Raw genomic sequence first — 27,878 nt, forward strand, 5'->3', positions numbered from 1 at the left:
CAGTGTCTATTCTATTTTCACAATAAAATCAGAGTCCAGTAGCACCTTTAAGACCAACACAGATTTATTCAGGGCGTGAGCTTCCGAGCGCTTACTGGACTTACTGGCTTTATTGTGCTCCTTCAAACCAACACGGGCCACCCATTGGAATATATTCTATTTTCATGATTATTCTCAACTACCTATTGAACCTGCACGGGTTGACGACGGCAAATGGGTCTGAAATGCTTTCAAACACTGGGGGATTAATACTGCTCCAGCCCTTTTAAGGGGCAGACCAAAAGTTACCACGGCCCCTGTTCTTAAAATAAGCACCGAGGCGCGCCCGAAGCCACCCATGCCTTCCCTCTGGACTCTGCCTCAGCTGTCCTCTCTCTCTCCCCCCCCCCCCCCCCGGAATGCCGCCCTTGGGCGACCGTGAGGCGGCCCTGGAATTCCCCCCTCAGGTAGGAGTTGGGGGACGGCGGGATCCACATACGGGCAACGCCGGCCTCATCGCCCAATCACGTTCGACTCCGAAGCCGGCCCCGCTGATTCCAGGGCGGCTTCCTTTGAGGCCGGCGGATAGCACAGCGACCCCCCCCCCCGCGCCCTCCTCCCTCGGCTCATAACTCTCTCGCGCTCGCCGGCCGTTCCCGAATACGCTCACCCCTCCCTCCTCCCCTCCCTCCGGCCAAGCGGGTCCAAAACCGCTGTTCCTCCTCCTCCTCCCCCCCCTCCCTTTCTCCCCTCGCCGCCTGCCCGAGCGGGGGGCTGTTCCTTGCATCCGGCTCTCCCCCCCGGGGTGGAGAGGGCGGGCGCAGAGACTGTCCCGGCCGGCGCTGATCTCGAGCGCCGATTGGCCGCTGTCTCCGCTGACGTCACGATCATGATGAGAATTAATGATCGGAGGCGCTGATTTCATTGTGTGACGCCGGGACCGACCCAGCCGAAACCGGCTGAATTCGGGAGGCCAGAGCCCCCCCGCCGGATCGGCCCCGCCCGCCCCACAGAGCACGGTGGGTTCGGCGGTGAAGGGGGCAGGGAAGGGGGGGAGGGGCGTGGATGAGCGCGCGGCTCCTCAGAGGGGAGGGGAGGAGCGGAGGAAAGGCGGCGGCTGAGGGGCCGGGCAGGCGGGCGGCCCTCTGCAGCCTCTGTGGGGGTTGGGATGGAGGAAGATGCCCCCTCAGCTGAGGGCTGGGGGGGGGGGGGAAGGGCGGGAAAAAAAAAACTGAAGCTCCGCTTCAGTGTGGTGCTCGCAGACCGTGACTGGGCGCGCACATGCGCACGAGCCTCTCCCTTGATCTGCGGCTGGGGACGGCGGTATCATCCGCTGTTGCGATCCACCGTGACGCATGCGCAAAGCGTACCCGTTGCGATCAGGTGCGCATGCGGGGTAGGGAGGATACAAGTTCCCAATTCTACGTGAGTGCGTGTTTTCATCCTTTTCAGATGCTTCGTCGTCATACGCAAAGGCCAGCGGTTTTTTTTTTTTTGTAAGCCGAAGGGGAAGTCTTTTTAATAGTTAAATATTTTTTACGCATGCGCATGGTCATCAGTGTAAGGCCATCTTTCCTTTTGAATGGGGCAAGAGTACGCATGCGTGATGGTGTATGCTCTAGGGTTGTAAAAGTTACCAAGAGATGGGGAATGGTGGCTTGGGTAGGAGCGGGCCTTTCCCCCCAGGCATGCATAGTTCAATTTTTTATATAAGCTGAGTTTGGAGAAGTGGCTTGGAGAGTTTGAGCATTCCAGTTAACTGTAGTTCACTTTCTAGAGATAGTACTGAGAGTAGGGCAATGTGTTCTAGTTAACTTCCATACATAATGGCAGAATATAATCCCAATCTATCTTCATTTTCTGGTAAAATAGCTGCTTTATTCCTATTCAACAACTTTGATAGTATTTACCTGTATACATTGATCGTATTTTTAAATGCAGCTTGCTTGAAGAGGTTTTTCTGTAGAGTAACAGATGTACTAGTATGTGGTGGCAAAATAATTGGACATGCTCCACTGAGACTATGCAATATGTGCCTCCCCATTCATAAACACATGGGCAGGATAATAATGCATGTCAAAATCAGCAATCATTAAATAGATTTTATTTTCATTAAGCTTCATAACTTATTCAATGGAGTATTTGATTGATATACTTGTGAGTTCAGGTGGGATGCTGCTTAGTTGTCCAGTCATATTTTGTCAGTAAACTATTTTTAACTGTTCATGGTTAACTCTGTGAAACAAAATGAAAGGCTTTTGTGGACCCTGGGAGAAGGCATGTGGATCTGTATTCTATATAAGTCTAAAAACAAGTGACTTCTAAATGATAGAGAACCTCATGCTTGGAATATCATTCCTTTAGTATATTTTCAGTTCATATAGGTTTGCAGTGTAGAGTTCTGTGAAAAAACTATTTTGTTGATTTTGTGCAAATGGCCATAGTTTCACATTATTAAGGTATTACTGAAAATGTGCTTTTGCTTGTGCTCACTTTTCCCATGTAGCCCTCATAAGAACTAACATAAAAACCATGATTTGCTGTCTTCCCTACAAACCAGAATTCAGGTAGAATTTAAAAACCTGGTTTATAATGAATTGAACAAATACCAGTTTGAATTAACTACTATAGATTACATCAAAAGTCTTTTATTAGATTAATGTATGTAATGGGAGTGTGTGTGTACACCTGGAGTTAATTTATTTACAGAGAGTTGTGCTAGCGGTACCATATATTGTCACAATATAATGATACCGTCCATTGTGGGCATCACCTCTGTTAGCCCCGAAACATTGGCTTCCTGTTCTCATGTACCTTGTAAGGAGCAGTGGGAGTTGAGGAAGAGTGCTTGCACTTGAAATCTCACATCTTGGATAAATCTTTGTTGGTCTTAAAGGTGCCTGACTGGATTTTGTTTTGTTGGGAATATGTATAGTTCAGGTTTGCCATGGGGCAAAAAAGAGATGTTGAGGCTTAGTGAACAGTAGACTATAATGGAGTCTCGCTAGAGCAGAAGGGGTATTATGCAGGCTTAACTAGGTTAGGCAGTTGCAAAAGAAATGAAAAAAGCAACGTTTGCACCACAGGCTAGTTTGTACAAAGATGTAGTGCTGTTCTTCGTTTAAAAATTGCTAAAGTCAGCAACAGCTTTCTCTTGAAACTGGGTCACTGTGCTACAAACTGTACGCTGCCTTCTTTTTCCTAGGCCTCTAACAGCCAGCAAGCTTGTGTGCAAACTCTCTCCCACTTGAAGACCTGGGGCCTAGCTCGGGTTTTTGCTATGAGTCTACAGTTCCCAAATGTCCTCCAATCCTGAGATAGGATGTGGTGAAATTAGAGGGGAAAGGGAGGTCAGTCATCACCAAGGAAGGTGGGCCATAAGGGAAATAACCTCCCATCCACCCCAACCAAGGGAAGGTGTTCTCCCAGGAGCTGAGTGGCAGAGCAGCTGTTACCAGCAGGAGTGGATCCCTCATTGAAAATAAAACCTTGGAAAGGCCACATACTGTAAAGATCAGTTAGGCAGCTTTGTTAAGAGGGGTTTTTCTCCTTGCTGATTCCTTTATGTGTTAAATTCTGCTGTGTTGGTTGAAAATATATCCCCTGTTAATTAAAGTTGTTGCTTGCAAGATTTTTGGTGCCACACCTGTTTAGTAATAACCAACCTTCTTTAATAAAGCAGCTTGTTTTAATTTGTCTTGCCCTCACACCTCAAGCTTTACCATTCACCTGGCAATGCCCTCAGCAGTAGAAGGTCCTATATGGAAAGAGCCTCTTGTGGCGCAGAGTGGTAAGGCAGCAGACATGCAGTCTGAAAGCTCTGCCCATGAGGCTGGGAGTTCAACCCCAGCAGCCGGCTCAAGGTTGACTCAGCCTTCCATCCTTCCGAGGTCAGTAAAATTTGTACCCAGCTTGCTGGGGGGGAGGTAAACTGTAATGACGGGAAGGCACTGGCAAAGCACCCCACATTGAGTCTGCCATGAAAACACTAAGAGGGCGTCAGCCCAAGGGTCAGACATGACCTGGTGCTTGCACAGGGAATACCTTTACCTTTATGTGGAAAGGAGGGGAGAAATAATCTGTGTCCTCAATCCCAGACCAGAGTAGTGGTAGGCCCTTGCTTTCTCCAGGGGTGAATGGGGCGGGAGGAAAGGATTTCTCAACTCTTTGACTGAAACATTCTTCAGGCTTTGAGAAACCCCAGAAGTAACTCCATTGTGCTGAATACGGTTTAGGGCCCCCTCCTCTTCCCACCTCCTCCAGGTTCATCATTGGCTTGGGGGGGGGGGTGACATTATCATATATGTTAATATCACCAGATAAATGTTTAACAAATTTAAAAATATATAAAAAATTAATTCCCATCCATTCAGGAGACCCTTCCAGTGTTTCATGAAACCCTGGTTGAGAAAGCCTTGTTTAGGCAGTACAAGAGTACAATAAAAACCACCTTGGAGGATGTAACCGCCTCCTCACACATAATTACAAAAAGTAAACTATTTTCTCAAGGATCCCCCTAATGAACTGGGCAGTCTTAAAATTCATCGCTAACTTATAATGACCCTGCATGGTTTTCAAAACAAAACACATGGTTTGTTAAAGCTAGATAAATTGTATATAGCTTTGTTGGTTTATTGGGGGGGGGTTGGAAATCTAAAAGCAGCCACACAAGAAATACCTGCTGGTTTTTCTGTATTCTAGGAAATACTGCTCAGTTTGATTTATAAATATCTCTGCCTAGTGCATCACAAAATTAATGTCTACCTTTGTTAATATTAGCATTACCACAATATTTTTTGTTTCTTGTAAGGGGCCAATTTATTCAATCAGTGCTGGAACCTGATTCAAGTTATTGCTTGGCTTTTACCATTCGTGACAGCAGTTGCAGCATTGCCCAGATTTACCTTTTGAAGCTAATGGGCCCTCCTTTGTGTTTTAGCCTAATAGGATACAACAGAACCCAACTCAATCTACAAAATGCATCCCTTTATTCAATTGCAACCTACAGATCTGTGCTTTCCGTTATTTCCAGCTACTTTCTCTCTTCCAATCCCGTAATCCTTATTTTCTTGTGTTCTTCACAATGTCCAGCTGGAAGAAGAGTTCTGTTGGAACTGAAAAGCTCCTTGTACGTTTTAGTTTCTTGTAATAAGCATTGCTCTGCTTTTGGCTTTGGCTTTTTTCTTAATAGACCAATACGTTCTTTGCAATTTCTTGCGAAGTAACATAGCAGTTTGAGGGTTTGTAATGTATATATCTTGAAATAAAGGTAAGGTAATTGTATATATTGGTAGCTATTTGCTGATCTTTTTCTGCATAAGCATTATGATCAATCCCCAATCAATCCGGACTAATAATTTTTGCAAGTTTTGTGTTCACTGGCTGTAGTTGGAAATCTCTTTAATGAGTGTCCCCTTCATATGCAGGTGTTGAGATTTCCATCAGTATTTAAATGTTTCCTTATGGAGAGAAGTGCAGCCTATGTATATCTCTTGACGTCTGAACTGATAATATGGGAGGTTTGATAGATACTTGTAGAAAGAAGCTTGTGAACAAGTGCTGATCTGAGTATTAGTATTTATTTAAAACTAGAAATTAAGCCCGCTATGGGAGAAATACAGCGGGCGCTAGGTGCGTGTGTGAGTGGTGGTGGGCGGCTGGGCAGGCAGGCATTTTGGGGGGGGGGTGCAGTCGTTGTGGCCCCCTATCCTGGGGGCGACTCACCGGTAGCTGTGCGGCGCGCAGGGCGGCAGCAGCGTGGAGAAGCCAAGTAGCATTTGTTGGGTCGGCGAGGGACGTGCAGGGCAAGCAGGACTTTGCGCTGGCTGTGTGGAGCAGCAACGGCAGGCCCGTCATGGCGGCGGCCATTTTGGGGCCGCATGGAGAAGCGTGAGCGGCGGGCCGCGTGTAGGCCAGGGTCTCGTGGACCAGCGGCGGTGGACATAGTGGCAGCTGCGAAGGTGTTCTGGAGGGCCGTGAGGAGGGAAGGTAGGCCAGGAGGTCAGGGCGTGGAGGCAGCAGCGAGCGGGAACCCGAGGTTGAGGCGGCGAAGCGGGTAGTGGAAATGGGGGGGAGGTCGCGGGCAGTGGCGCTGGCGGGCGAGGGACGTCTGGGGTGGGGGTGGGAAGGGCGGGGATGGTCGCAGTAGTGGGCGGCGGAGCCGGTCGCAGGCAGCTCAGAGGCGAAGGGCAGTCGCTCTGCGGGGAAGCAGGTTCCCCAAACTGCAGCGGCGTGGGGCGAGCGTCCTCCCTGGCAGCCATCCGGCGAGGATGGCTGTTCTGGAGGACTGCAGAGTTGGAGGCGCGGCGTTCGGGAGATGGGCCAAGTGTCCAATGCGCGCCCCCCAATTGGACACTTGGCCCTGGAATGGCACTTGGAGGAGTTTTTATCCCGGACAGAGCCCGCCCTAACTCCTCCCCACCAGCCCTTACTACTTTATTTAAATAATAATAAAAATGTGTGTGTGTGTGTGTTTGGTTTATTTTATAACCCACCTTTCTGTTTCGAAATATACAAAGTGGATCCCAATCACTTTCAAAATTATTCAAAACACATATGAAAGAAAAAACAGTCAGTTGGTGCTAAAACACTTAGAACCATAGAATCATAGACTTGAAAGGGACCTCCTGGGTCATCTAGCCCAACTCCCTGCACTAACCTGCCACCCTCAGGGAACCATACATAATTAGATATTTTTCTTCTGTGCATAGAATAATATTGATTGTAAATGGGGAGGTTAATTTGTTACCAATTGGATGAAAAAAACAAACTGGAGAAGTACCATTCCTTTCATTCATTATATTTGTGGCAAACAAAGAGTAGAATCATAAAAAGGAATGAATAGCATTGGTTACAGGATCTTCCTTTTCAAGCTTCCCTCCCACCCAGGGCACTTACTGTGCTGGAGGCTAATGTTGTGGCCAGGCAGGTGGGAAATAATTGTTTGTTGTCATATAAGTGGAGCCTTCTGGAGGGTGAAACAAACAAGGTCTAGATGAGGCTGAGGCTGAGCCTCAGGGAAGGGCGGTACACAAATAATAGTATTTGGAGGTTTGCTGCCTCTGTTGATGAAGGTTTCCTTTAGTCCCCATGGCTAATAGCCACAGATGGGCCTCTCCTTTTTAAAAGTCATTTGTCTATTCTTGTGGCCAACACTATGTCTTCCATCCCACCCTCTGTCTTCACCGTTTCTGACTTTGTAATGTAGTCAAGTCAAGTCAGATTTTATTGCATGTAGCCACATGCATTTACAATATAAAAGTATTTAAAACATTTCAAATTAGTAATAAAAAAGTAAATAAGAGAATGTGCCATCTCAGATAATAATTACTTAACATCATAAGAACATTTCCAGATTACATACGTCCACCTATCTTGTAGCTATTCTAGGTATTTGTTCTCTGCAGGACCGCTTTGGCCCTTATTTTCCTTGCCGCAAGGGCAAATAATGGCATTTTGTTAGAAACAAAATGTTTTTAGAAACAAAATGACACGCAAATTCGTGAAGCATTCAAATTGTGCTGGCTTCGGCAGCACATATACTAAAATTGGAACGATACAGAGAAGATTAGCATGCCCCCTGCGCAAGGACTTTGTAATGTATCTCATTGCATTCTGAGAAGTTTTAGTATGAGATGCTGGGCATGATTTTAGTATCAGATCCTGGGCATGAGGATGGTTTGCAACAGTGTGTGGGATCTGAAATGTTTTGGAAATAATGTAATGGAGGGATGGGACAGGAGGACGGTGCACTGAAACCAACGAGAGGGCAATGAATTCAATTATAAACACTATTAAAAGAAATCTACATACATGTTACAATAATGTTATACGATCTGTGTTTTACCTAGGCATTTTTGTTCCACCATAATTTTGGCAGGTTTGTTTTATTTTACCCAGCCTTTCTACTATTTGAGTAGAAAGTTTGGGTTTAATATTCCCTGGATTTGGCATGTCTCTATAGACTGGTATCTAAAGGACAGTCGGAGTGGAAAGCATGCCAAATGTCCTTGTAGAAACATTTATGAGCTGCACTTAAGAGCAGAAGCCATGAGGTCTTCTAACATCCTCGTATTTATTTATTTATTTTATTTATTTATTATATTTATATGTACCGCCCTCCCCAAAGGCTCAGGGCAGTTTACATAGGAACAAAGAACAATACATAAAACAGTCTATAAACAAGTGAATACCTTACAATAATAATACTAATAGTTGTAACCGTATAACAATATAACAGTATAAACAATACAACAGTGCAACAATACAAACAGGTATTCAGGTCCTGGCCAGAACCGAGCTTACTTAGTTGAAGAATTTGGATAGTGTTGGGTGTTTTCAATATTGGGAAGAGACAAAATCCAAGCTCAGAGTTGGAGATACCTCCTCTGGGTTATGCCACTATGAGTAAGAATGAATCCTTGGAGCTCAATGATAGCAGATCAACCATTTGATGTTCTGCTCATCCTGGGTTAAGAATGTGTCTTTTCCATTGCAGTAAGAGCCTCTTGTGGCGCAGAGTGGTAAAGCAGCTGACATGCTGTTTGAAGTTCTGCCCATAAGGCTGGGAGTTCAATCCCAGCAGCTGGCTCAAGGTTGACTCAGCCTTCCATCCTTCCAAGCTTGCTGGGGGGTAAACGGTAATGACTGGGGAAGGCACTGGCAAACCACCCCGTATTGAGTCTGCCATGAAAACGCTAGAGGGTGTCACCCCAAGGGTCAGACATGACCCGGTGCTTGCACAGAGGGGATACCTTTACCTTTCTATTGCAGTCCCTTGACTGCTGTATCTGGAATGGAGGTGAAAGCCACCTTTGAGCATGTCCCAGATTGTGAGGCATGTACTTAATCATTAGCTCTGATGGAAGCTGCTAGGAATGAGGCCTGTCTAATGTGCACAACCTTCCCCGTGTAATATTGGTTAAGTGTAAGGTAACAGAGAAGAGAGAAAACTGGTTGCTTGGGTTGTACATTATGGTGTTGATCAACATCTTTTAGCCATTTAAAAAGCATGGTGACTTATCCTGTGCTCAAACTGAAGTTATTCCTGACTGTGCAAACAGCATTTTTAAAGTCTGGATTTTTTTAAAAAGTAAAGCTAAGCAAAATGCTAGTAGTTGAACTGAAGTATTCAGAGCTGAGTTTGCTGTAGTCTTTGGCATATTTAAATAAATGAGAACCTGTTTGGTTTTTCCCCTCCAAAAGTTAAAATCTGCGAATCTTAAATTATTCCAATTTTCAGAGTATCTTCTTTTATTTTTAGATGAATCTGCGTTCTGTATTTACTGCAGAACAACAAAGGATATTGCAGCGTTATTATGAAAATGGAATGACAAATCAGAGTAAAAATTGCTTTCAGCTCATATTACAGTGTGCACAAGAAACTAAGCTGGACTTCAGTGTAGTCAGGGTAAGTACTGAGGTCTTCCATGCTCAAATTTACATAACAGTATAACAAATACGCTTGTTTGCTTATTCATCTGCAGGGCATGGAGGCATTAAGAAACTGAAAACTTCGTTCCCTTGGTATAATATGTGCTTTTTTTCCTGTTGACATCTCTTTTTCTGCCCCATTGGCAGCTCTTAGTAATTTCCTCTGTTGTTTGAGATAGTATTTTGAAGAGCTTTCATCTTGCCAGGCAATGTGAGTCTCTAACATTTGAAGTCAGGGATTTTTGTTGAAAAATCTGGCTTTTGTGCCTTCTTGAGATTCTTAGTAAAAATTCCATTTGGATGCTTGGTTAAGCATCCTCAGTTGTTTGAAGTGTTTTCTGCATAAGTGTGTATTTTAACATGTTTATATATATATATATATATATATATATATATATATCTTTACAAAAAAAGAATAGCATGAATGTAACCATCAGTGTTCATGGATCTCTAGTTGGCTATAATACCATGTAAAAGAAGCCCTGTATTTGCCTCTGTGTTATCAATTAAATGACTGTTGATAGCATTTGTATGTTGGTACAACATGCAAAAGAGGGTAGTCATTTCGGTTTATGATTTGTCAGGCATAATATGTGAGATGTGCTTTCCTTCACTAAAGGGGCGGGTATTTTTTCAAGTCTTGATAGGGAAGACAGAATTATAGGAAGATTAGGAGGTATTCAAACTGGCTTGAAAATAACTACGAGATCTTACAATTGCAGATCACATTTTACTGTTGTTCTCATGGGTAATTAGGTACATTGTCATTAAAGGATTGCTAATTCTTCTGGGGTAGGGTGATGAGGTGTGCAATCTCTTTTGAGCTGGAAGGGGTAATCTGGGAATCAAATGTTTTGGTAGTTTTGTAGATTGCTTGTTTGAAGGAGTTGCTAGATCTTGCTGTCTGCAAGAAGCAAAAGATCCCTGCTTGATTACAGAACCAGTTGATGGTGGCCCTTCTGCAGATTGGTCCCTCATTTGTTATCTGTGTGTGTTGCTAAGGTATGCATGGGTTTTTTTTTTGGGGGGGGGGAGGGAGTTTGTGTGAGTAAAACAAACATGCCAGCACAGAGGTTCACAAGAAGTCTTTATGTCTTTCCTCCCCTGTATGCAATAATTTAGACCAAATAATTTTGTTATTGAACAATGCCCTCTTTCAAAAGTAGATTATCCAAATGCAAAGTGGGTGCTTTGCATATTGGATTGTATCTTTCACTGTGTGTCCTTTTAATCACACATGATCAGAAAGGACTGTGGCCCATTTGTATGTGTGTGTTAATGAATCAGGTGACTAAAAATAAAAGCAAACTGCATAGCAGATGTTCACTGTGTATATTTTATATTGGGTACCTTTCTTAAAACTTAACCAGCAGCCAATAGTAATTTTGGGTACATACAGGTACTATCAGTAATTCACAATTTACAAGAGCTAGCCATCATTTCTGGAACAAAGGATTTCTACAAAGATGTTAAATTTAGCTTACAGAAGACGGTTGAGGTCTGTAGTATTTCGAAGAAACACAGAAGTGCCTCTTGAAATGAAAACACTGAATGGCCATTTAGAAAAAACTTGTTCATTTAAACTTTCTTTTAAAACACTTCTTATCTAATCAGTGTGTGCTATGAAAAACTGCTGTAAGAACCCAAGTGTGATTTATTGTCATTCTAGTACAAAATAAATCCACTTGCTTGTATAAAGTTCCTTATGGGACATTTTGTGTGGAAATAAAGAACATCAAGTCTGGTAAGTGACCATTCAATGAGAATTGGGATCTGGCTGTAATGCCACACCAGATAGTTGCTGTTGGAACAGATGAAAGCACCCACCAAATAGTGTATTGCTATTCCATGTAAATTGCCTTGGGGATCTTGCTACATAAAAAAGCAAAGGAGAGAAATTATATAAATTATATACTTAAATATAATTTCTATAGCTCCCGCATGGTGGCTATAATTTGATACTGGCCCTTCGAAATATGTATTTCTAAGCAGAATGAAAGGATATGATTTTTTAAAAATTTCCCTGTCTTCTGCTGAAACCTGCCAGTAAAGCTGTGGTTTTTATTTCAAGAGAAATAAGGTATTAAAAAAAGATGAAATGGTGGAAATAAACACTCAGTGCTTCAGTCATTCTCCCCCTGAGAAATTTGAAATTAAAATTCAATCGTTTATTGAGCTGCTGATATATTGTCGATGACGTTATGAGACAAATCAAAAGAATAAAATCTCCAAGACTTGAAAAAGGATGATGCTGGGAAACAAATAAAACTTAAGGAAGTTGATAATTTTAAAAAATATGACTTCATTCCTTTTCCTTGTGGAAAGAAGATTCTTGAATTTACACCCTGTCAGTATAAAAATGTGTAATTAAGTTCGTAATAAGCTTCTGTTAGGCTTTGTGTTTTGTATGGGTATTGGTATTCATGTTTCTACTTGATGTAGCAAGTTTTAAAGCAAACAAGAGCACAAACTGCTTTGCTTCTTCCCCCGCTCTGTCTAAAGTTGAGGGGGGGGGGGGGAGCCTGGGCTGCTTTTCTGGCAATTTTTGTTGTTGTTGTTTTCAAGAATGTTTCTTTAGAGATTAGTTTAAAACTTGTCCCTGTCCAGTGGGAAAAGACTGAGTTGGAAAGTAGAAGGCCCATACTGCTTGGTGCCCGAATGTCTCTCTCTGGAAAAATTGATAGAATAATTCTAGGAAAGACCTGCACTCTTGTTGCTCTATTAATGGTAAAGAATACAGTGGATGAATGTACGTGGGAATTAATGGCAGAGGTCATTTATGTTTCTCACCCATGTTATCCGTTTAGCATTTGTACCACAGAGCTCTCTTTGATCCTTTAGTTTTGAGTTAAGTAATTTGGATGAGACCTTTTTGCTTATGAATCCTTTTGTGTTTGCAGACTTGGGTTGGCAACAAAAGAAGAAAGATGAGCAGCAAGAGCATTGTGGATTCTGGAGGCACACCATCGGGGACTGTTGCCGGCACTCTTACCATACCTCCGGAAGTGGCAGTCCGAAATGTGGTCAGCATTGCTCGGTCCCAAAGTCAGCAGTCATCTTGGACATCCTCCAACAATGATGTGATAGTAACTGGTATATACAATCCAACCAGTTCATCTGGCAGACTGGTGTCCAGTAAACAGACGAATGCTTTGATGAACGATATGCATAAAAGCTCTCTTCAGAGGCCACCTGGAAAAAGTGACCCAGAATTTCAACGACAACATATTGCTGTGGCTCGGCAAACACCCCACTGTAAAAATGCCTCCCTGTTTCTGGGAGAGAAAACTATAATCTTGTCAAGGCAAACCAGCGTGTTGAATTCCGCAAACTCCATTTATAATCATACTAAGAAAAGTTATGGTGGATCTTCAGTTCAGACCGCGGAGTTGGTTTTACCTCAGAAGCCTGTGTTGTGCCACAGGCCATGTAAAGTGGAGCAGATGGGGTGTCAAAGGCTACAAAAACAGGAACACCCAATCCTTGCCTCCCACATCCCATCTGGACAAAGGGCTAATATGAGGGACCCTTCCTGTAGCACACACAACTTGGAAATCCGTGAAGTTTTCTCCTTAGCTGTTACTGACCAACCTCAGCGAATCCTGGGTGGGAACACACACAAGTCCTCTTCCGGAGAAGGCAGCTGTCTGTCCATCGCCATGGAAACAGGAGATGTCGATGACGAATATGCTAGAGAAGAAGAGTTGGCCTCAATGGGTGCTCAGATACACAATTACTCGAGATTAAGTGGTTCTTCCCTCAGAGCAGAGAATTCAGGCACAGGTTTGCCTGGATCAGGAAGAAGTGTCCGTTGCAGTTCACACATGGTCAACACACGGGACTTGCATGACAATATCATGTATCATAACAGAGACTACCACTTGCCTCCACGAACCTCCTTACACACTACATCCAGTACTTTGTACAGCAGCTCTTACCCATCAAGAAGCAACCTTTCTTCACATTTTGCAGCATCCAATCAGTTAAGGCTATCTCAAAACCAAAACAGTTACCAGGTAATTAGTATTCTTTTATGTTAAAAGAAGATGTAGATTGCACAGAAAATGTCTCTTGCTTATTTTTAAATTATGATGTACTCCACTCCACATTCCTGAACATCCAATCTTACATACCAATATATGCAGCTATGAGATATAATTCTAGGGACATCATCTTTGTGTTTATCATTATTATATTTTCTTATCCCACTCATCCAGTGGTCCCCAACATTTTTTGGACCGGGGAGAGGGAGGCACCGGTGTGCCGGTGGGCACAGACGCACATGCTCATGGGCCTAGGCTTGAGTGAATTGGCCGCTTTTTCGGCTAATCGCTCCTGGCACAGGAAGCCCCGTGCTGCAGGGGCCGGGGGAGAGGAAGGCACTTGTCTGGGGGTTTGGGGACCCCTGTTCTAAAGCAGCCGTTCTCATCTTTTTTACCATTCAGAAACTCCTGAAATATTTTTCAGGTTTTGAGAAACCCTCAGAAGTGGTGTGATTGTGCAGAATATGGTTGGCCCACCCAGGTCTCCTCCCTTTCCTATCCCTCCAGATCCATCATTGGCCACATTGCAGAAGGGGGTTGACTTGACCACATATGGTCATATCACCCAATAAATGTTAAATTGAAAAAAATATATAAAAGTTAATTAGACTCCACCCATTTGGAAAACCCTTCTAGGGTTGTCTAGAAACCCCAGGGTTTCACAAAACCCAACTGAGAAAACCTGCTCTAAAGAGCTCGGGAACTTCCATGATGGAAAGGGGATTTGAACTTGGGTCTCCCGATCTTGGTCCTACACCCCTAAACCTCTACCCACATTGAATCTCATGAATGATCTTTAGAATTGTTTTTAGAATCATCATCTGTATTTGTTTTTCCCTAGCTAATTTAGGTTCAGTAAGAAACCAGTCCTTTGGAACAAATATTATGCATAGGGCTTTTAGCTCTTTGGGGAGAGCCATAAAGATGGCACCTGATGTTGACAATGTAGCCATCTGGATGTTTGTGCCAGGTGCTGAATATTTGTCTTTGCGATGCATGATTTGTTGTTCTTACTATTACTTGATTTTTGTCTAAATTATCCATGGATCTAAAAGACTGTTTAAATAAGTGAAACATCACTGGTATGCAAGGTTTTACTGCAGACCCTGATTATGGATCAAAGTTTGCAATATGCACTTTTATGACTTTATTACTGGTGAGCTCAGATTGACTATTTGGTTAGTAGTTAGTAAAAATGTCCAAATAGTTCATATAAATCTAATTTAGTAGTGCATCTAGTAAAATCAGTTTTTAATAGTACAGAGAGTATTTCTAGGTGAGTGACTCAAAATTATTGGAACCAGGAGTAGAAACTAATCTTAATCTTTATTCAACCACAAATTGCTTGGCTTACAGAGAGAATACACTGTTACGTAATCATACTATTTTTGCTCTGGAAGCCAATTGGCTTTCTATGATGATACCTTGAAAGAATAGTATGCAACAGACATGTTCTATATGAAATATTTCATCATCAGGTTTATTTTATTTTAAATCAGTAACAAAAATCACAGGTAGCTAAATTAATGAACACTAACTAGCCAAAACTTAGTTCACAGCCTCAATTTATGTATTTTTTTAAAAAAATTAATTTTGATTTTAGAAATTAAATATAAAGTAGATAAAGCTCTGGGGAAGGCACTGGCAAACCACCCCGTATTGAGTCTGCCATGAAAACACTAGGGGGCGCCAACCCAAGGGTCAGACATGACTCGGTGCTTGCACAGGGGATACCTTTATCTTTACCTTAGATAAAGCTCTCACTCAGTTTTTGAAACAAATGCATTTAAGATTTTTAAAGTAGATTTTCATTGCAAATTGTTAGGTGTGTTTCTCTTGCTTGTGGTTATCATCTCCTCCTTTCTTGGATCTGTCTTGTTTCCTAGCTCTTGTTTTATAAAAGAGTAAAGCCTGTGGGGTATATTTTGTAAGGTTGACAGGCCAATTATAGGTTATTTTCTCTCTTTGAAAATCAGAACACTTGTGATCTCTTTGCTTGATTATGAAAAGCCATTGACTGGGGACATGAGCTCATTTTTTTCCCTGACAGTTTTAATGTAACTAAATTGGATTACAGACGAGCAAATTGCTAACAGCTTTCATTGCTGATAGAAACATTTGCATGCAGAAACGGTATTGTATTATTTTTACTAATAATGCAGTAGTAGTACTTACTGAAATGTCATTTTTTTTAAATCACTGATGATTATCTGTCTTAAGATGTTAGTATTTTTAATGTAAATCACAATATTGCGCCTGTACCTGGTTTATAGGCATGAAAAGTGGTGGTCTGTTAAAAGTTAACCCTCTTCCAACGGCTTTATGTTGTGACATTGCATCAAGGAAGGTGCTTGGTGAAGTGCAGCCATTCTGACTAAGTAATGTTAGGGTTGCCAGTTCTTAGTTGGGAGATTTTGGAGTGGAGTCTAGAAAGGGCAGGGTTTGAGAAGGGAAGGCAGCTCAGCACAATATAATGCTGTAGAATGCACCACCTTGAAGGAGCTGTTTTTTCCAAGGGAACTGATATTTGTCATAGGCTGATCAATTACAATCCCAGGAGACATCTGGTTACCACCTGGAGGTTGACAACCCAAAGTGTGGTGCCTTACCTCCAGAATACCTGAGCTTTTTGTTGTCAGGAAGCCCCAGCGGTTTCTCAGTAACGGACTCCGCTGAACCTGGTATAAAATACTGGGGAGATTGCAGAGTTGGAGAGAAATAAACTATTCAGCTTAATGGAGTAACAATCCTTTCTAGGTAACCTGCATACTTTACAGCCAGCAGATGTGAATTCTTTGTTTCTTTATATTTATTGCCTGCTGCTCCTAGGCAAGCTGGCTCACAGTGGGTTACTGTCCGGTTAAAATACAGTAAGAATTTACATTGATAGAACTCTTAAAAAATAAACAAATTAAGCAATACCCAACAAAGTGGCTGTGAAGATAACCACAGTCTCAAAGCTGGTTGAAAAGAGCCCTGTTGGATCATATCAGGTATACCGATGCCTCTCATTCCAGCACTGGTTAGCCTGATGCCTCCAGGAAGCACATGAACAGGGCACAAATCCTCTTCCTCTTTGTTTCTTGTCCTTGTCATCTGGTTCTTGGAGGTAGACAGCCTTTAAATGTAGAAAATGTATTTTGCTATCCTGGCTAATGGCTGCTGGTAAACAAAAAAGTGTGTCTGATCCTTTTGCAAAGTTATCTTAAGGTCTTCTTATTTTGACCATGTCTTGTGGTGATGAGTTTCATTATGCAGCATTTAACCCTGACATTGAGAAAGAATGTATGAATTGTACAGCTGCCTCAAAAAGGAACTATGTAAGAGAAGAATCTGGAATGATGGTGGAATTTACATGTCTTTTAGATATGGCCACAACTTCAGACAATGAGATGACTTTTTGAAGTGTGTAAAGGATTTGGTGATGCTATGGAGTGGTCATAATTTGGATTCAGTGTGTACACTGACTTTGGTTACAATCTAGTATTAAAACCACTTTGCAGTCATTAAGACTTGCTGCTCTACAAGTTTGGGATCTTTCTGACTTGGTTTCTGAAAAGTACCGTAGTAGTAATGCTATAGCTACTATGACAAAGGCAACCTTACGCTTGTTTGAATATGCTGTGAGAGGGAAATGAAGGTATTTTCCCCCAGAGGCAGAAGACATCTTATTTTATTTATTATGTATTTGTTCTTTTGTTTATTGTATTTATATACCACCCTCCCCAAAGGCTTAGGGCGGTTTACATGAAGCAAGAAAATGATACAGGTAACATCATTTATAGTAACAACAACAATAACAGTAAAGAACGGTGGAAAGTGTAAGGAGCCTCAGCTCAACTCTTACTTGGGTGTTTCTCAGCCCTTGTCTCAGGAAGGCAGGACTTTTTTTCTCTTGGTGTACTGGAATTATTGAGTTGCATTTTTTTTATTTCAGTAGACCCTAATGCTGTCTTTCTTTCTGTGAGTCTATACCCCACCCCTCCTAGAGATTGTATAAAATGTATACAATACATATATATTGTATAAAATATATAAACATTAAAACATCAGTTAAAAACACAATAAACAATCCTGCCTACCATGTACCAAGGCCAGACTGGAATTGGCAATCCTACCTAAAAAGATTTATTTCAATGATAAAAACATGTATGGTAAGAAAAAGGATTTATCTCAATCCAAACATCTTGTTGTGACTGAATTGAGAATGTTTCAGTCCAGACAATGTACTTGTTTGGACACACAACAGACTTTATTTTCTAATTTCAACTTTTATTTCCCACTCCAAATCTCAGATGTGAAAAACAAAAATGCACAATCTAAGATAGCACAAGGTATTGGGATTAGCGATTAAAATCTTTCTTCTCTCAGCTGCATTTTTACTACCTTTCTATAATTTCCTTCCTGCTCCTCTTAATCCATTCCCTCCTTTCTTTTCCTATTAAAAAAAATTCCCTCATTCTTACAACTCTGCTCTGGCAGTGATGCCATTAAAGGCTTAGTCACTCCCCAACGGCCCTTGGACATCTAGGTCGGAAGACTGTGGCAGACGAACTACTTTCCAAGGGAGAGCTGGAGACACCATGGACCAGGAGCCTCTGGTACTGCAGGATGTGCCCAAACAGACTGTCCCAAACCCAGCCTCTGCTGAGCCTGCCCAAAAGGACACCAAGTGATGCAAGACAGAGAAGCGCGGGAAAAGGCTCAGGAGAAGAAACACAGTGACCATTTTGAAGACCAACACACCAAAACCTCTGCCAACGTTACACATTCTCTGCTTGCTTGTAAGGAGAGCAGAGGCATAGAAGAAGAAGGAGCTCTGCCTGTTTCACAAGGACAAGGAAGGTGTCACAAGACACCTTCCGTCTAAAGGTGCTGTCAAGTTTTCAGCAGAACCAAGACATCACTCTAACATCATTTTTGTCCAGTCAATACATCCGAAGGTAATTTGGCACACTTTAGATGTTTGGAGAACCCTAAAGGCCTTCCTGATAAGAACACAGAAGTTCAGGAAATTGGAGTCACTTTTTATCTCTGTATCCGATCCAAACTAAGGGGCTAAGATGTCCAGTGTGGCCATAGGAAGATGTCTAAGAGTGGTACTTGCTGAAGCATATAGCTCACAGAAATTGATCCCTCCGATGGGAATCACTACCCATTCAGTAAGAAGCGCAGCTACATCAGAAGCGGGCAGGAATCACCAAAAGAAAGGCAGTCCTAGAATCAATTCAGACAGTCCTCTTGCCAGGGACTCAACTCAAGGTTCTTCAGAAACCAACACTCAGACAAAATTGAGCAAGATTCCAAGCAATCCAAGGGCTATCCCATGGATCCTGTGGGGGGCAGATTGCAGCTTTCCCAACAAACCTCACTCAAGGCAGCAGCAGATCAATGGTCCAAGGAAGTGGTCACTCAAATCTATTCCATTGAATGTCACACCCACCGACCCCTCATCTATAAGATTCATCAGATCTTCCCTAAGCAAGCAACCGGAGAAAAGGCAAAGAACATTGGAGGTCATAAGTCATCACAGTCAAATCAGGGCCATAGAAAATGTTCCCATGTTGGAAAAAAAGAAAAGGTCTATACTCCATATTCTTCACAGTGCCGAAATGAAATGGCAACTGGACTTAAAAAGTGACTTGAACAAGCCAGTTTGTACAGCATATTATTCAGTCCCCATCAGGTAAAGTTTAGGGGTTGGTGGTGACAGGGCTTCCTTGGTTAATTTAAAAAGTCATATTTATGTGGGTGGCCTGGTTTTGCTGCATTCACTGTTAGCACAGGGATCACTGCTTTACTGTTGGGTATGATATTTGTGTGGATTTGCTTTGCTTGAGCTTTGCCCAACAAACTGTAGGTTTTGCCACATGAGTTTGTCTAATCATCGCATTCTTTGTCCTTTTACAGATTTCAGGAAACCTTACTGTGCCTTGGATTACAGGGTGTTCCCGGAAAAGAGCAGTAAGTACTATGCATTGAAGCCATGTGGGGCCCACTGCATTCAGCATTTGAGTGATTTTAAGTACTGTTCTTAGGAGGTATTAAAATGTTTTGGTTGTATATGTTTTAGGCTTAGAGGAAATCCTTTATCCTCCTGGTTTCTTTGGTGTGACTTTTGAAAGAGCAGTGGATACCCTGATAGATATGAATGATTATCCACCGATAGGTGCATTTTTTCTGAGCAATTTTGTATACTGCATTGTCTTTACCATCAACAAAACTGGTAAAAAAAAATCTGATATAAGCTACTTCTATAATCTGCACACCTTTAAAATTTTTGAAGCTGCTGTTAGTAGCAATGGTAGTAAATTAGAAAGAGTGAAAAACTTCCTTTTATTTATGCCTGTTTATTTTTTAAATTTATATACCGCCCTCCCTGAAGGCACAGGACGGTTTACATAGGACAAAAACTATATAGGGAACATTACATATAACTAATGATAATAACAGAGTAAATGTATAACATTAAACAATGATAATACAACAGGTCCAGGAGTCTTAGTGGATTTTGGGAGGGGGGGGGGCGACAGGGGCCCTGCTGATGTTGGTTGATTGTGCCTGGCCTCAGCCAAATGCCTGGTGGAGGAACTCCCTTTTGCAGGCCCTGCAGAACTGCTTTAGCTCTGTCAGGGCCCTGATCTCTTCTGGAAGCTCATTCCACTAAGTGGGGGCCAGGACAGAGAAGGCCAGGTGCACTTCTTTAGGGCCAGGTACCACTAGCCGGTTGGTGGCGGCAGAGCGTAGGGCTCTTTGGGGGGCATAGGCAGGAAGGTGGTCCTTCAGGTACACTGGGCCCTGACCGCGTAAGGCCTTGAAGGTAATTAACAGGACCTTTAGCCTTTTATACAGAGATGTCCTAAAATCAGACTCGTTAAAGTTGTATGGTTAACTAGTTCTCTCCATGCAGTTTTCATAGCCGGTTTAAGTAATGGCCTATCAGCAATAAAAAGCTTAAATAAAAGTGCAATTAGAACTTCTCTCTTTGTAAAATGGACTGGAATATGTTTTCACTTGTCAAATATTTCTTATGGACTGATGTCAGTGAAAATAACTAGGAAAACCCAGTGGAGTGAAAAATAGCATTAGAGCTACAGAATAAGATCTTTAAAAATGATGAGCATTGCTAATGGAGGCATAACAAGGACAGCTCTAATTGATAGTTCTCAAAATAAAATCTTCATATTCAAAATATATAGTCCATTTCAGCTAACTGTAGAAAGTTCCTCTGTTATATTCTCCAGACTTTTAAGTAGTTTGCCTTCTTCATTTGCTTTTTCATTAAATTAATTTACAAAGAATGAAATCCAGGCTGCCTGGCACAAAATAGGAAGGGAAAGGCAATGATAGAAGGCCATAAATCTTTTAGCTCTGCAATAACTCTAAATCTACCCTGGAAAAACAACAGTGCACAGATTCTTCTCTTAGTGGTGGTGTTTAACTATCTAACTATTAATTTGTGATGGTGTTAAATAGCTTGAATCCCTGCAATTGAACATGCTTTAAAAGCAATATTCAATCTGTTTGAAACTCTGAAGTCTAACAAATGGCACAATTTCTAGGTTTTGCATAATGAAAATGAGATTTGAGAAGGGGTAAAGTAATGTGCATGTGTCCCCATTTATTGTAAAGAAAACAAAGCAAAATAATTTTGAGGGCCTTGGGATGCAGAGAAAATTGACCCAAAGCTGAAAATAACTGGAAATATTCATTTGAAGAGTCCTTAAAAGACTGTAATGTATTAGAATCCCGGTTTACAAAGTAGACTGCAGTGATCGAGGAAGTTTCTATCAGAAAGGCGTCCTGCCATCTAGATTGGTGTGTGCTTACTGAGCCAAACTATGGCATGTTTACAAATCCATCTTGTTCTCCTCATTACATCAAAATGTTTGAGCTGGGAATCACTTTTTATTGAGTAATTGGCTTGGGAACCAGTGTGGCAGTCCTCTTTGTTTATAAGAACATGATTCTGGATCATAGTAAGGGCACCCCTCGTTCAGCAGTCAGAGTCTAAGAAGCCCTCAAGCAAGGCCTAAAACCTTCTCTGTTCTTTGTCCTCAGCATTTGATATTCAGATATTTTTATTATTTGTCTCATTTATACCCTCTCTCTCTCCCTAATGGAGAAAATCAACTTATATCATTCTCTTCTCCATTTTATCCTCATCAGAACTCTCTGAGGGAGAATAGACTAAGAGTGTGTGACTTGCTCAAGGACCCCCAGCAAGCTTCGATAGCAGAGCAGGTATCTGAATCTGGGTCTCTCCAATCCTAATCTGACACTAGTCAAAATACCCTTTTACAGTGCAATCCTAGAAACTCTTTTCTGAGAGTAAGCCCAACTGAATAAAGCTGCATTGGAGTGTTCTCTTAGTTCTGATCAGCAGCCATTGGTAGACTGCTACTCTTTGAATTTGCCTGACCCCTTTTCATAGCTATCCAAACTAGCGGCCATCATCACAGTTTTGTATAGTGAATTCTGTAAATCATGTCTCATGGACTTTTAGTCTGTCCTTCTTGCATTGCCAGTCAGTTTCAGTGGTGGGTCCTAAAAACCCTTGCATTTGTGAGAGAGTGAAAAATGTCACCCAGCCTGTTCTCCACGTCATTCATAACTTTATGTCTTTTGTCACGTAGTGTGAAGGTCAGGGTTTTAAATGCTGTTGAAACAAAGGTAGCATTCAGTGTAGTTCAATCGTTGTTGCTGTTGTTAGGTGTGAAGTCGTGTCCGACCCATCGCGACCCCATGGACAATGATCCTCCAGGCCTTCCTGTCCTCTACCATTCCCCGGAGTCCATTTAAGTTCACACCCACTGCTTCAGTGACTCCATCCAGACACCTCATTCTCTGTCGTCCCCTTCTTTTGCCCTCAATCGCTCCCAGCATTAGGCTCTTCTCCAAGGAGTCCTTCCTTCTCATGAGGTGGCCAAAGTATTTGAGTTTCATCTTCAGGATCTGGCCTTCTAAGGAGCAGTCAGGCCTGATCTTCTCTATGACTGACCGGTTTGTTCGCCTTGCAGTCCAAGGGATTCGCAAGAGTCTTCTCCAGCACCAGAGTTCAAAAGCCTCAATTCTTTGACGCTCGGCCTTCCTTATGGTCCAACTTTCACAGCCATACACTGCAACTGGGAATACCATAGCCTTGACTAGACGTACTTTTGTTGGCAGGGTGATGTCTCTGCTTTTTAGGATGCTGTCTAGATTTGCCATAGCTTTCCTCCCCAGGAGCAAGCGTCTTTTAATTTCTTTGCTGCAGTCCCCATCCGCAGTGATTTTGGAGCCCAGGAAAATAAAATCTGTCACTATCTCCATTTCTTCCCCATCTATTTGCCAGGAATTGAGAGGGCCAGATGCCATGATCTTCATTTTCTTGATGTTGAGTTTGAGGCCAACTTTTGCATTCTCCTCCTTCACCCTCATCAACAGGCTCTTTAGTTCCTCTTCACTTTCTGCCATTAGAGCGGTATCATTTGCATATCTGAGGTTGTTGATATTTCTCCCTGCAATCTTGATCCCAATTTGTGACTCCTCTAATCCCACCTTTCTCATGATGTGCTCCGCATACAAGTTAAATAGGCAAGGCGACAGTATACAGCCTTGCCAAACTCCTTTCTCAATTTTGAACCAATCAGTGATTCCATGCTCGGTTCTCACTGTTGCTTCTTGACCTGCATAAAGGTTTCTCAAGATACAAATAAGATGCTCTGTATTCCCATCTCTTTAAGAACTTGCCACAATTTGTTGTGTTCCGCACAATCAAAAGCTTTAGCATAGTCAATGAAGCAGAAGTAGACATTTTTCTGGAACTCACTAGTTTTCTCCATGATCCAGCGTATGTTGGCAATTTGATCTCTAGTTCCTCTGCCTCTTTGAAATCCTGCCTGTACTTCTGGAAGTTCTTGGTCCACATATTGCTGGAGCCTAGCTTGTAGGATTTTGAGCATAACGTTGCTAGCATGAGAAACGAGTGCAATGGCACGGTAGTTTGAACATTCTTTGGCATTGCCCTTCTTTGGGATTGGAATGTAAACTGACCTTTTCCAATCCTGTGGCCATTGTTGAGTTTTCCAAATTTGCTGGCATATTGAGTGTAGCACTTTTACGGCATCGTCTTTTAATATTTTGAATAGTTCAACAGGAATGCTGTCACCACCACTAGCTTTACTGTTGATCAGACTTCCTAAGGCCCATTTGACTTCACATTCCAGGATGTCTGGCTCCAAGTCAGTGACTACCCCATCGTGGTTATCAGGAATGTTAAGCTCGCTCTTGTATAGTTCCTCTGTATAATTTTGCCACCTTTTAAAAATTTCTTCTGCTTCTGTGAGGTCCCTACCATTTTGGTCCTTTATCATACTGATCTTTGCATGAAACGTTCTCTTCATATCTCCAATTTTCTTGAAAAGATCTCTGGTCCTCCCTATTCTATTGTTTTCTTCTATTTGTTTGCACTGTTAATTTAACAAGGCATTCTTATCTCTTCTAGTTTTTCTCTGGAATTCTGCATTCAATTGGGTATATCTTTCTCTTTCTCCCTTGCCTTTCACTTCCCTTCTTTCCTTAGCTATTTGTAAAATTTCCTCAGACAGCCATTTTGATTTCTTGCATTTCTTTTTCTATGGGATGGTTTTATTTGCTACCTCTTGTACAATGTTGTGAATTTCCGTCCATAGTTCTTCAGGCACTCTGTCTATCTGATCTAATTCCTTAAATCTATTTGTCACCTCTACCGTATATTCGTCAGGGATATGATTTAGTTCATACCCAAGTGGCCTAGTGCTTTTCCCTACTTTCTTCAATTTAAGCCTAAATTTTGCAACAAGAAGCTGATGATCTGAACCACAATCAGCTCCTGGTCTTGTTTTTACTTGACTGTATAGAATTTCTCCATCTTTGGCTGCAGAGCACATAGTCAATCTGGTTTCTGTGTTGACCATCTGGTGATGTCCATGTGTAGAGTTGTCTCTTGGGTTGCTGGAAAAGAGTGTTTGCTATGACCATTGTATTCTCTTGACAAAATTCTACCAGCCTGTGCCCTGCTTCATTTTGTACTCCAAGGCCAAACTTGCCTGTAATCCCGGTAATCTTTTGGCTTCCTACTTTAGCATTCCAATTCCCCATGATGATAAGCACATCTTTTTTTAGCATTGCTTCTAGAAGGTGTTGTAGGGCTTCATAGAACTGGTCAACTTCATCCTCTTCAGCAGCAGTGGTTGGGGCATAGACCTGGATTACTGTGATGTTGAATGGTTTGCCTTGGATTCGAACTGAGATCATTTTGTCATTTTGGGGATTGTATCCCAAGACTGCTTTTCCCTCCAGTTCCCTCCACAACTGAGCGTCCTTTCGGCTTTGGCCCAGTAGCTTCATTCATTCTAGCGCTACTCGTACTAGCCGTCTGCTCATCCCCAGTAGCATATTGGACACCTTCCGACCTGAGGGGCTCATCTTCCGGCGTCATATCGTTTTGCCTTTTGAACTTGTCCATTGGGTTTTCATGGCAAAGATACTGGAGTGGTTTGCCATTTCCTTCTCCATTGGATCACCTTTTGTCAGAGCTCTCTGCTATGATCTGTCCATCTTGGGTGACTCTGCACGGCATAGCTCATAGTTTCACTGCGCTACGCAAGCTTCCTTGCCACGACAAGGCAGCGATCCTTGAAGGGGGAGTTCAATCATACCTCTACTTCAGGGGTAGTCAAACTGCAGCCCTCCAGATGCATTCGCTGGCAGGGGGCTCCTGGGAATTGTAGTCCATGGACATCTGGAGGGCCACAGTTTGACTACCCCTGCTCTACTTAAACCTTCAACTGACAGTAGGGTTATCAACTTCCAGGTAGGTTCTGATGTTTTCCCAGGATTCCAACTGATCAGTGTCGCTGGAGAAAATAGCAGCTTCAAAGGCCAGACTTTTTATACCCTAGAATATAGGCTAACTTTCTCCTTAGACTTCCCACCTCCATGGGTACAAGGCCAGAGTTGGCAACCATAACTAACAGACTGCACTTAAGTGGTTTTCTATGTGCAGTTATTTCATAAAAAACGTTAGCGAGACAAGATTTTAAAATATCTTTGATTCACAACCAGGCATGGGAAAAATAAGGTTGTTCTGGCCACAGGCTTCCTGCTCTGGCGTCCTTAGCCTGCAGACTATCACCTGGCATAGTCGGGAGTACAGGAGCAGTCACACAGACAGAGACTTGGGAATTGGTTGATCCAGCAGCAATCCCAATCCCTTCCTTGCACTCATCTTAAATAGAGTGAGAATAAGCTGATCCAGCTGTTCTAGAGGCAGGTCCTGGAACTCTGCTGGTAAGGTCTTAATTGGGTCAGAATGCTGCATAGAACTAGGTCCAGTCTGGTTCTGCAGCTGCTATGTGTGCTGTTAACCTGGCACTGTGTTTCCTCTATCTCAGCGCAAGCCTGCTGTTTCTGCTGAGTTGAGGCAACTCCTGGTAGGCTCATGGGCTGAGTCATGGGCTGCCAGTTAGTTGCCCCAGGGTTGCCCTAAAGGGGCAGAGGGAAATTCTGGTGGGAGAGCCTCAATTGGAGGCTCCTCAGGGACTGCTCCAGGAACCGATGGGAGCAGAACCGTCTCCCTTCCCGCTCACCCCCAAATCGTGTTTCCGGCTCCTTAAAGGTAAAGGTATCCCCTGTGCAAGCACCGGGTCATGTCTGACCCTTGGGGTGACGCCCTCCAGCGTTTTCATGGCAGACTCAATACGGGGTGGTTTGCCAGTGCTTTCCCCAGTCATTACCGTTTACCCCCCAGCAAGCTGGGTACTCATTTTACCGACCTCGGAAGGATGGAAGGCTGAGTCAACCTTGAGCCGGCTGCTGGGATTGAACTCCCAGCCTCATGGGCAAAGCTTTCAGACGGCTGCCTTACCACTCTGCGCCACAAGAGGCTCTTTTTTCCGGCTCCTTAGAGCCAGCTTATTGGGGGTCATGTAGAGGTTCAGAAATGAGGATTAAAGCTATTTACAAGTCACACAAAGCTTTTGCTGGGCTCAGGGTATAACATTTTAGTATCAGCTCCTTGATGCACAGAACTGTTAACAGACGAACTTCTCTTTCTGATGTGAAAATTGGCCGTCACTCATTTTCAGGATTCTCATGGTGAAAATGTGCGCTACTCTCAGAAGCTACAGATCATTAGACAGCTTTCCTCTAAAACTGGACCTTGAAACACGCACACTCTGCTCCCAGAGTATTCACTGTGTTAGCCTATTTCATCAAAATGGACAGATTCTTCAACTTCCAAAGTCTCCAGAGAAAGAATTATCAAACAACCTGTCCTATGTAAGCACAGATCATTCACTCATTTAGCCTCCCAGAACAGTCTCCTAGACAAGTTCTCTTAACAGTTTAGGGATCCAAACCCTATTTGTTCTGAACTCACAGAGTGATAGTTTTTTTCTCTCACTCCTCCCTCCCTTCTGGCTTTCTCAGCCATCCTTGGGTCCTGATTGGTTCTTAGCTGTTCTTCACACAAAGAGCTGTTCTTAATTCAAACCGGAGACTGATGATTGACACAGAGAGGCAGGATCTCTTCTCATGCATTGCACATGGTCCCTGTGTTATCTTTTGAGGAGGACCATGCTACACTATCCAGGTGCCATGACCTGGATAGCCTGATTTTGCCAGATCTCAGAAGCTAAGCAGAGTCAGCCCTGAGCAGTATTTGGTTGAGACACTACCAGGGAGGTCCAGAGGCAAGGCATTAGCAAGCCACCTCTGAAGTCTGTGGCCTTGAAAACCCCATTGGGTCACCATGAGGTCATTGCAAGCTAATGGCAAAGAAAGAACACTCTTATACTGTGCTGAGGAAGAGTGCTTACACTCAGATGCTCATTTCTTAAATAAATCTTTGTTGGTCTTAAAGGTGCCACTGGACTCTGATTTTATTGTGCTGCCTGCCTTAATTTTTCCTTGCTCTGTTTATGTCACAGATGTTAATAACAATAATGCTGATATCTGACATATTGCCCTTGAGAGGTTTCTTCACCCATTGAGAATGTTTAGAATGCCAAAATATTGGAGGGGGAGGGTAGTACCTAAAAATGCAACAACTACCGTAACTGAGGCAGACAGTGATATAATGTGCATGTTCCAAAACCAGTCCTCATGACAATTTTGAAAAGTTTCAACTTTGAAATTGAGACCTCCTCTAGGTCAGAGAATCTAAAAAGTGGATAATTTCTTACATACTGTGAAGTTCAATATTTGACTGTGTTCTTGCAGTTCCGTTCACATGGGAAAATTGCAGAGATCTCTGCTCTGCCGCTAAGAGGGGGGAGAAAGTTTTTCTCTACATAACTGAGAAAGATACCTGTAGAGAGAGTGGAATAGCCAACTTTGGTAATAGTTGACTGAACAAACTCTGCAGGAATCCATCTTCTTAATTTCCATTTATCTGTACGA

At 42.7% G+C, this 27,878-nt stretch overlaps 1 protein-coding gene and 1 non-coding gene across 10 annotated transcripts in view; both read left to right on the forward strand.

Annotated features, from left to right (window-relative positions):
• Positions 1–726: 726 nt before the first annotated feature.
• Positions 727–27,878, forward strand: part of HDX (highly divergent homeobox) — a 56,314-nt gene continuing 29,162 nt past the window's right edge. The window contains exons 1-4 of one of the 9 annotated variants that reach the window (XM_077308971.1): positions 727–998; positions 9,242–9,388; positions 12,312–13,427; positions 19,365–19,418. In XM_077308971.1, coding sequence (XP_077165086.1) covers positions 9,242–9,388; positions 12,312–13,427; positions 19,365–19,418 — 1,317 coding nt within the window. In that variant the 5' untranslated portion in view covers positions 727–998. The other 8 variants (XM_077308975.1, XM_077308969.1, XM_077308968.1 and 5 more) reach the window with 8 other exon arrangements.
• On the forward strand, positions 7,497–7,606 carry LOC143823277 (U6 spliceosomal RNA). The gene has a single exon (XR_013226440.1). It is a non-coding gene; the product is annotated as a U6 spliceosomal RNA (small nuclear RNA).

Source organism: Paroedura picta, chromosome 13, assembly GCF_049243985.1.
Source record: "Paroedura picta isolate Pp20150507F chromosome 13, Ppicta_v3.0, whole genome shotgun sequence".
Classification (NCBI taxonomy): Eukaryota; Metazoa; Chordata; class Lepidosauria; order Squamata; family Gekkonidae; genus Paroedura; species Paroedura picta.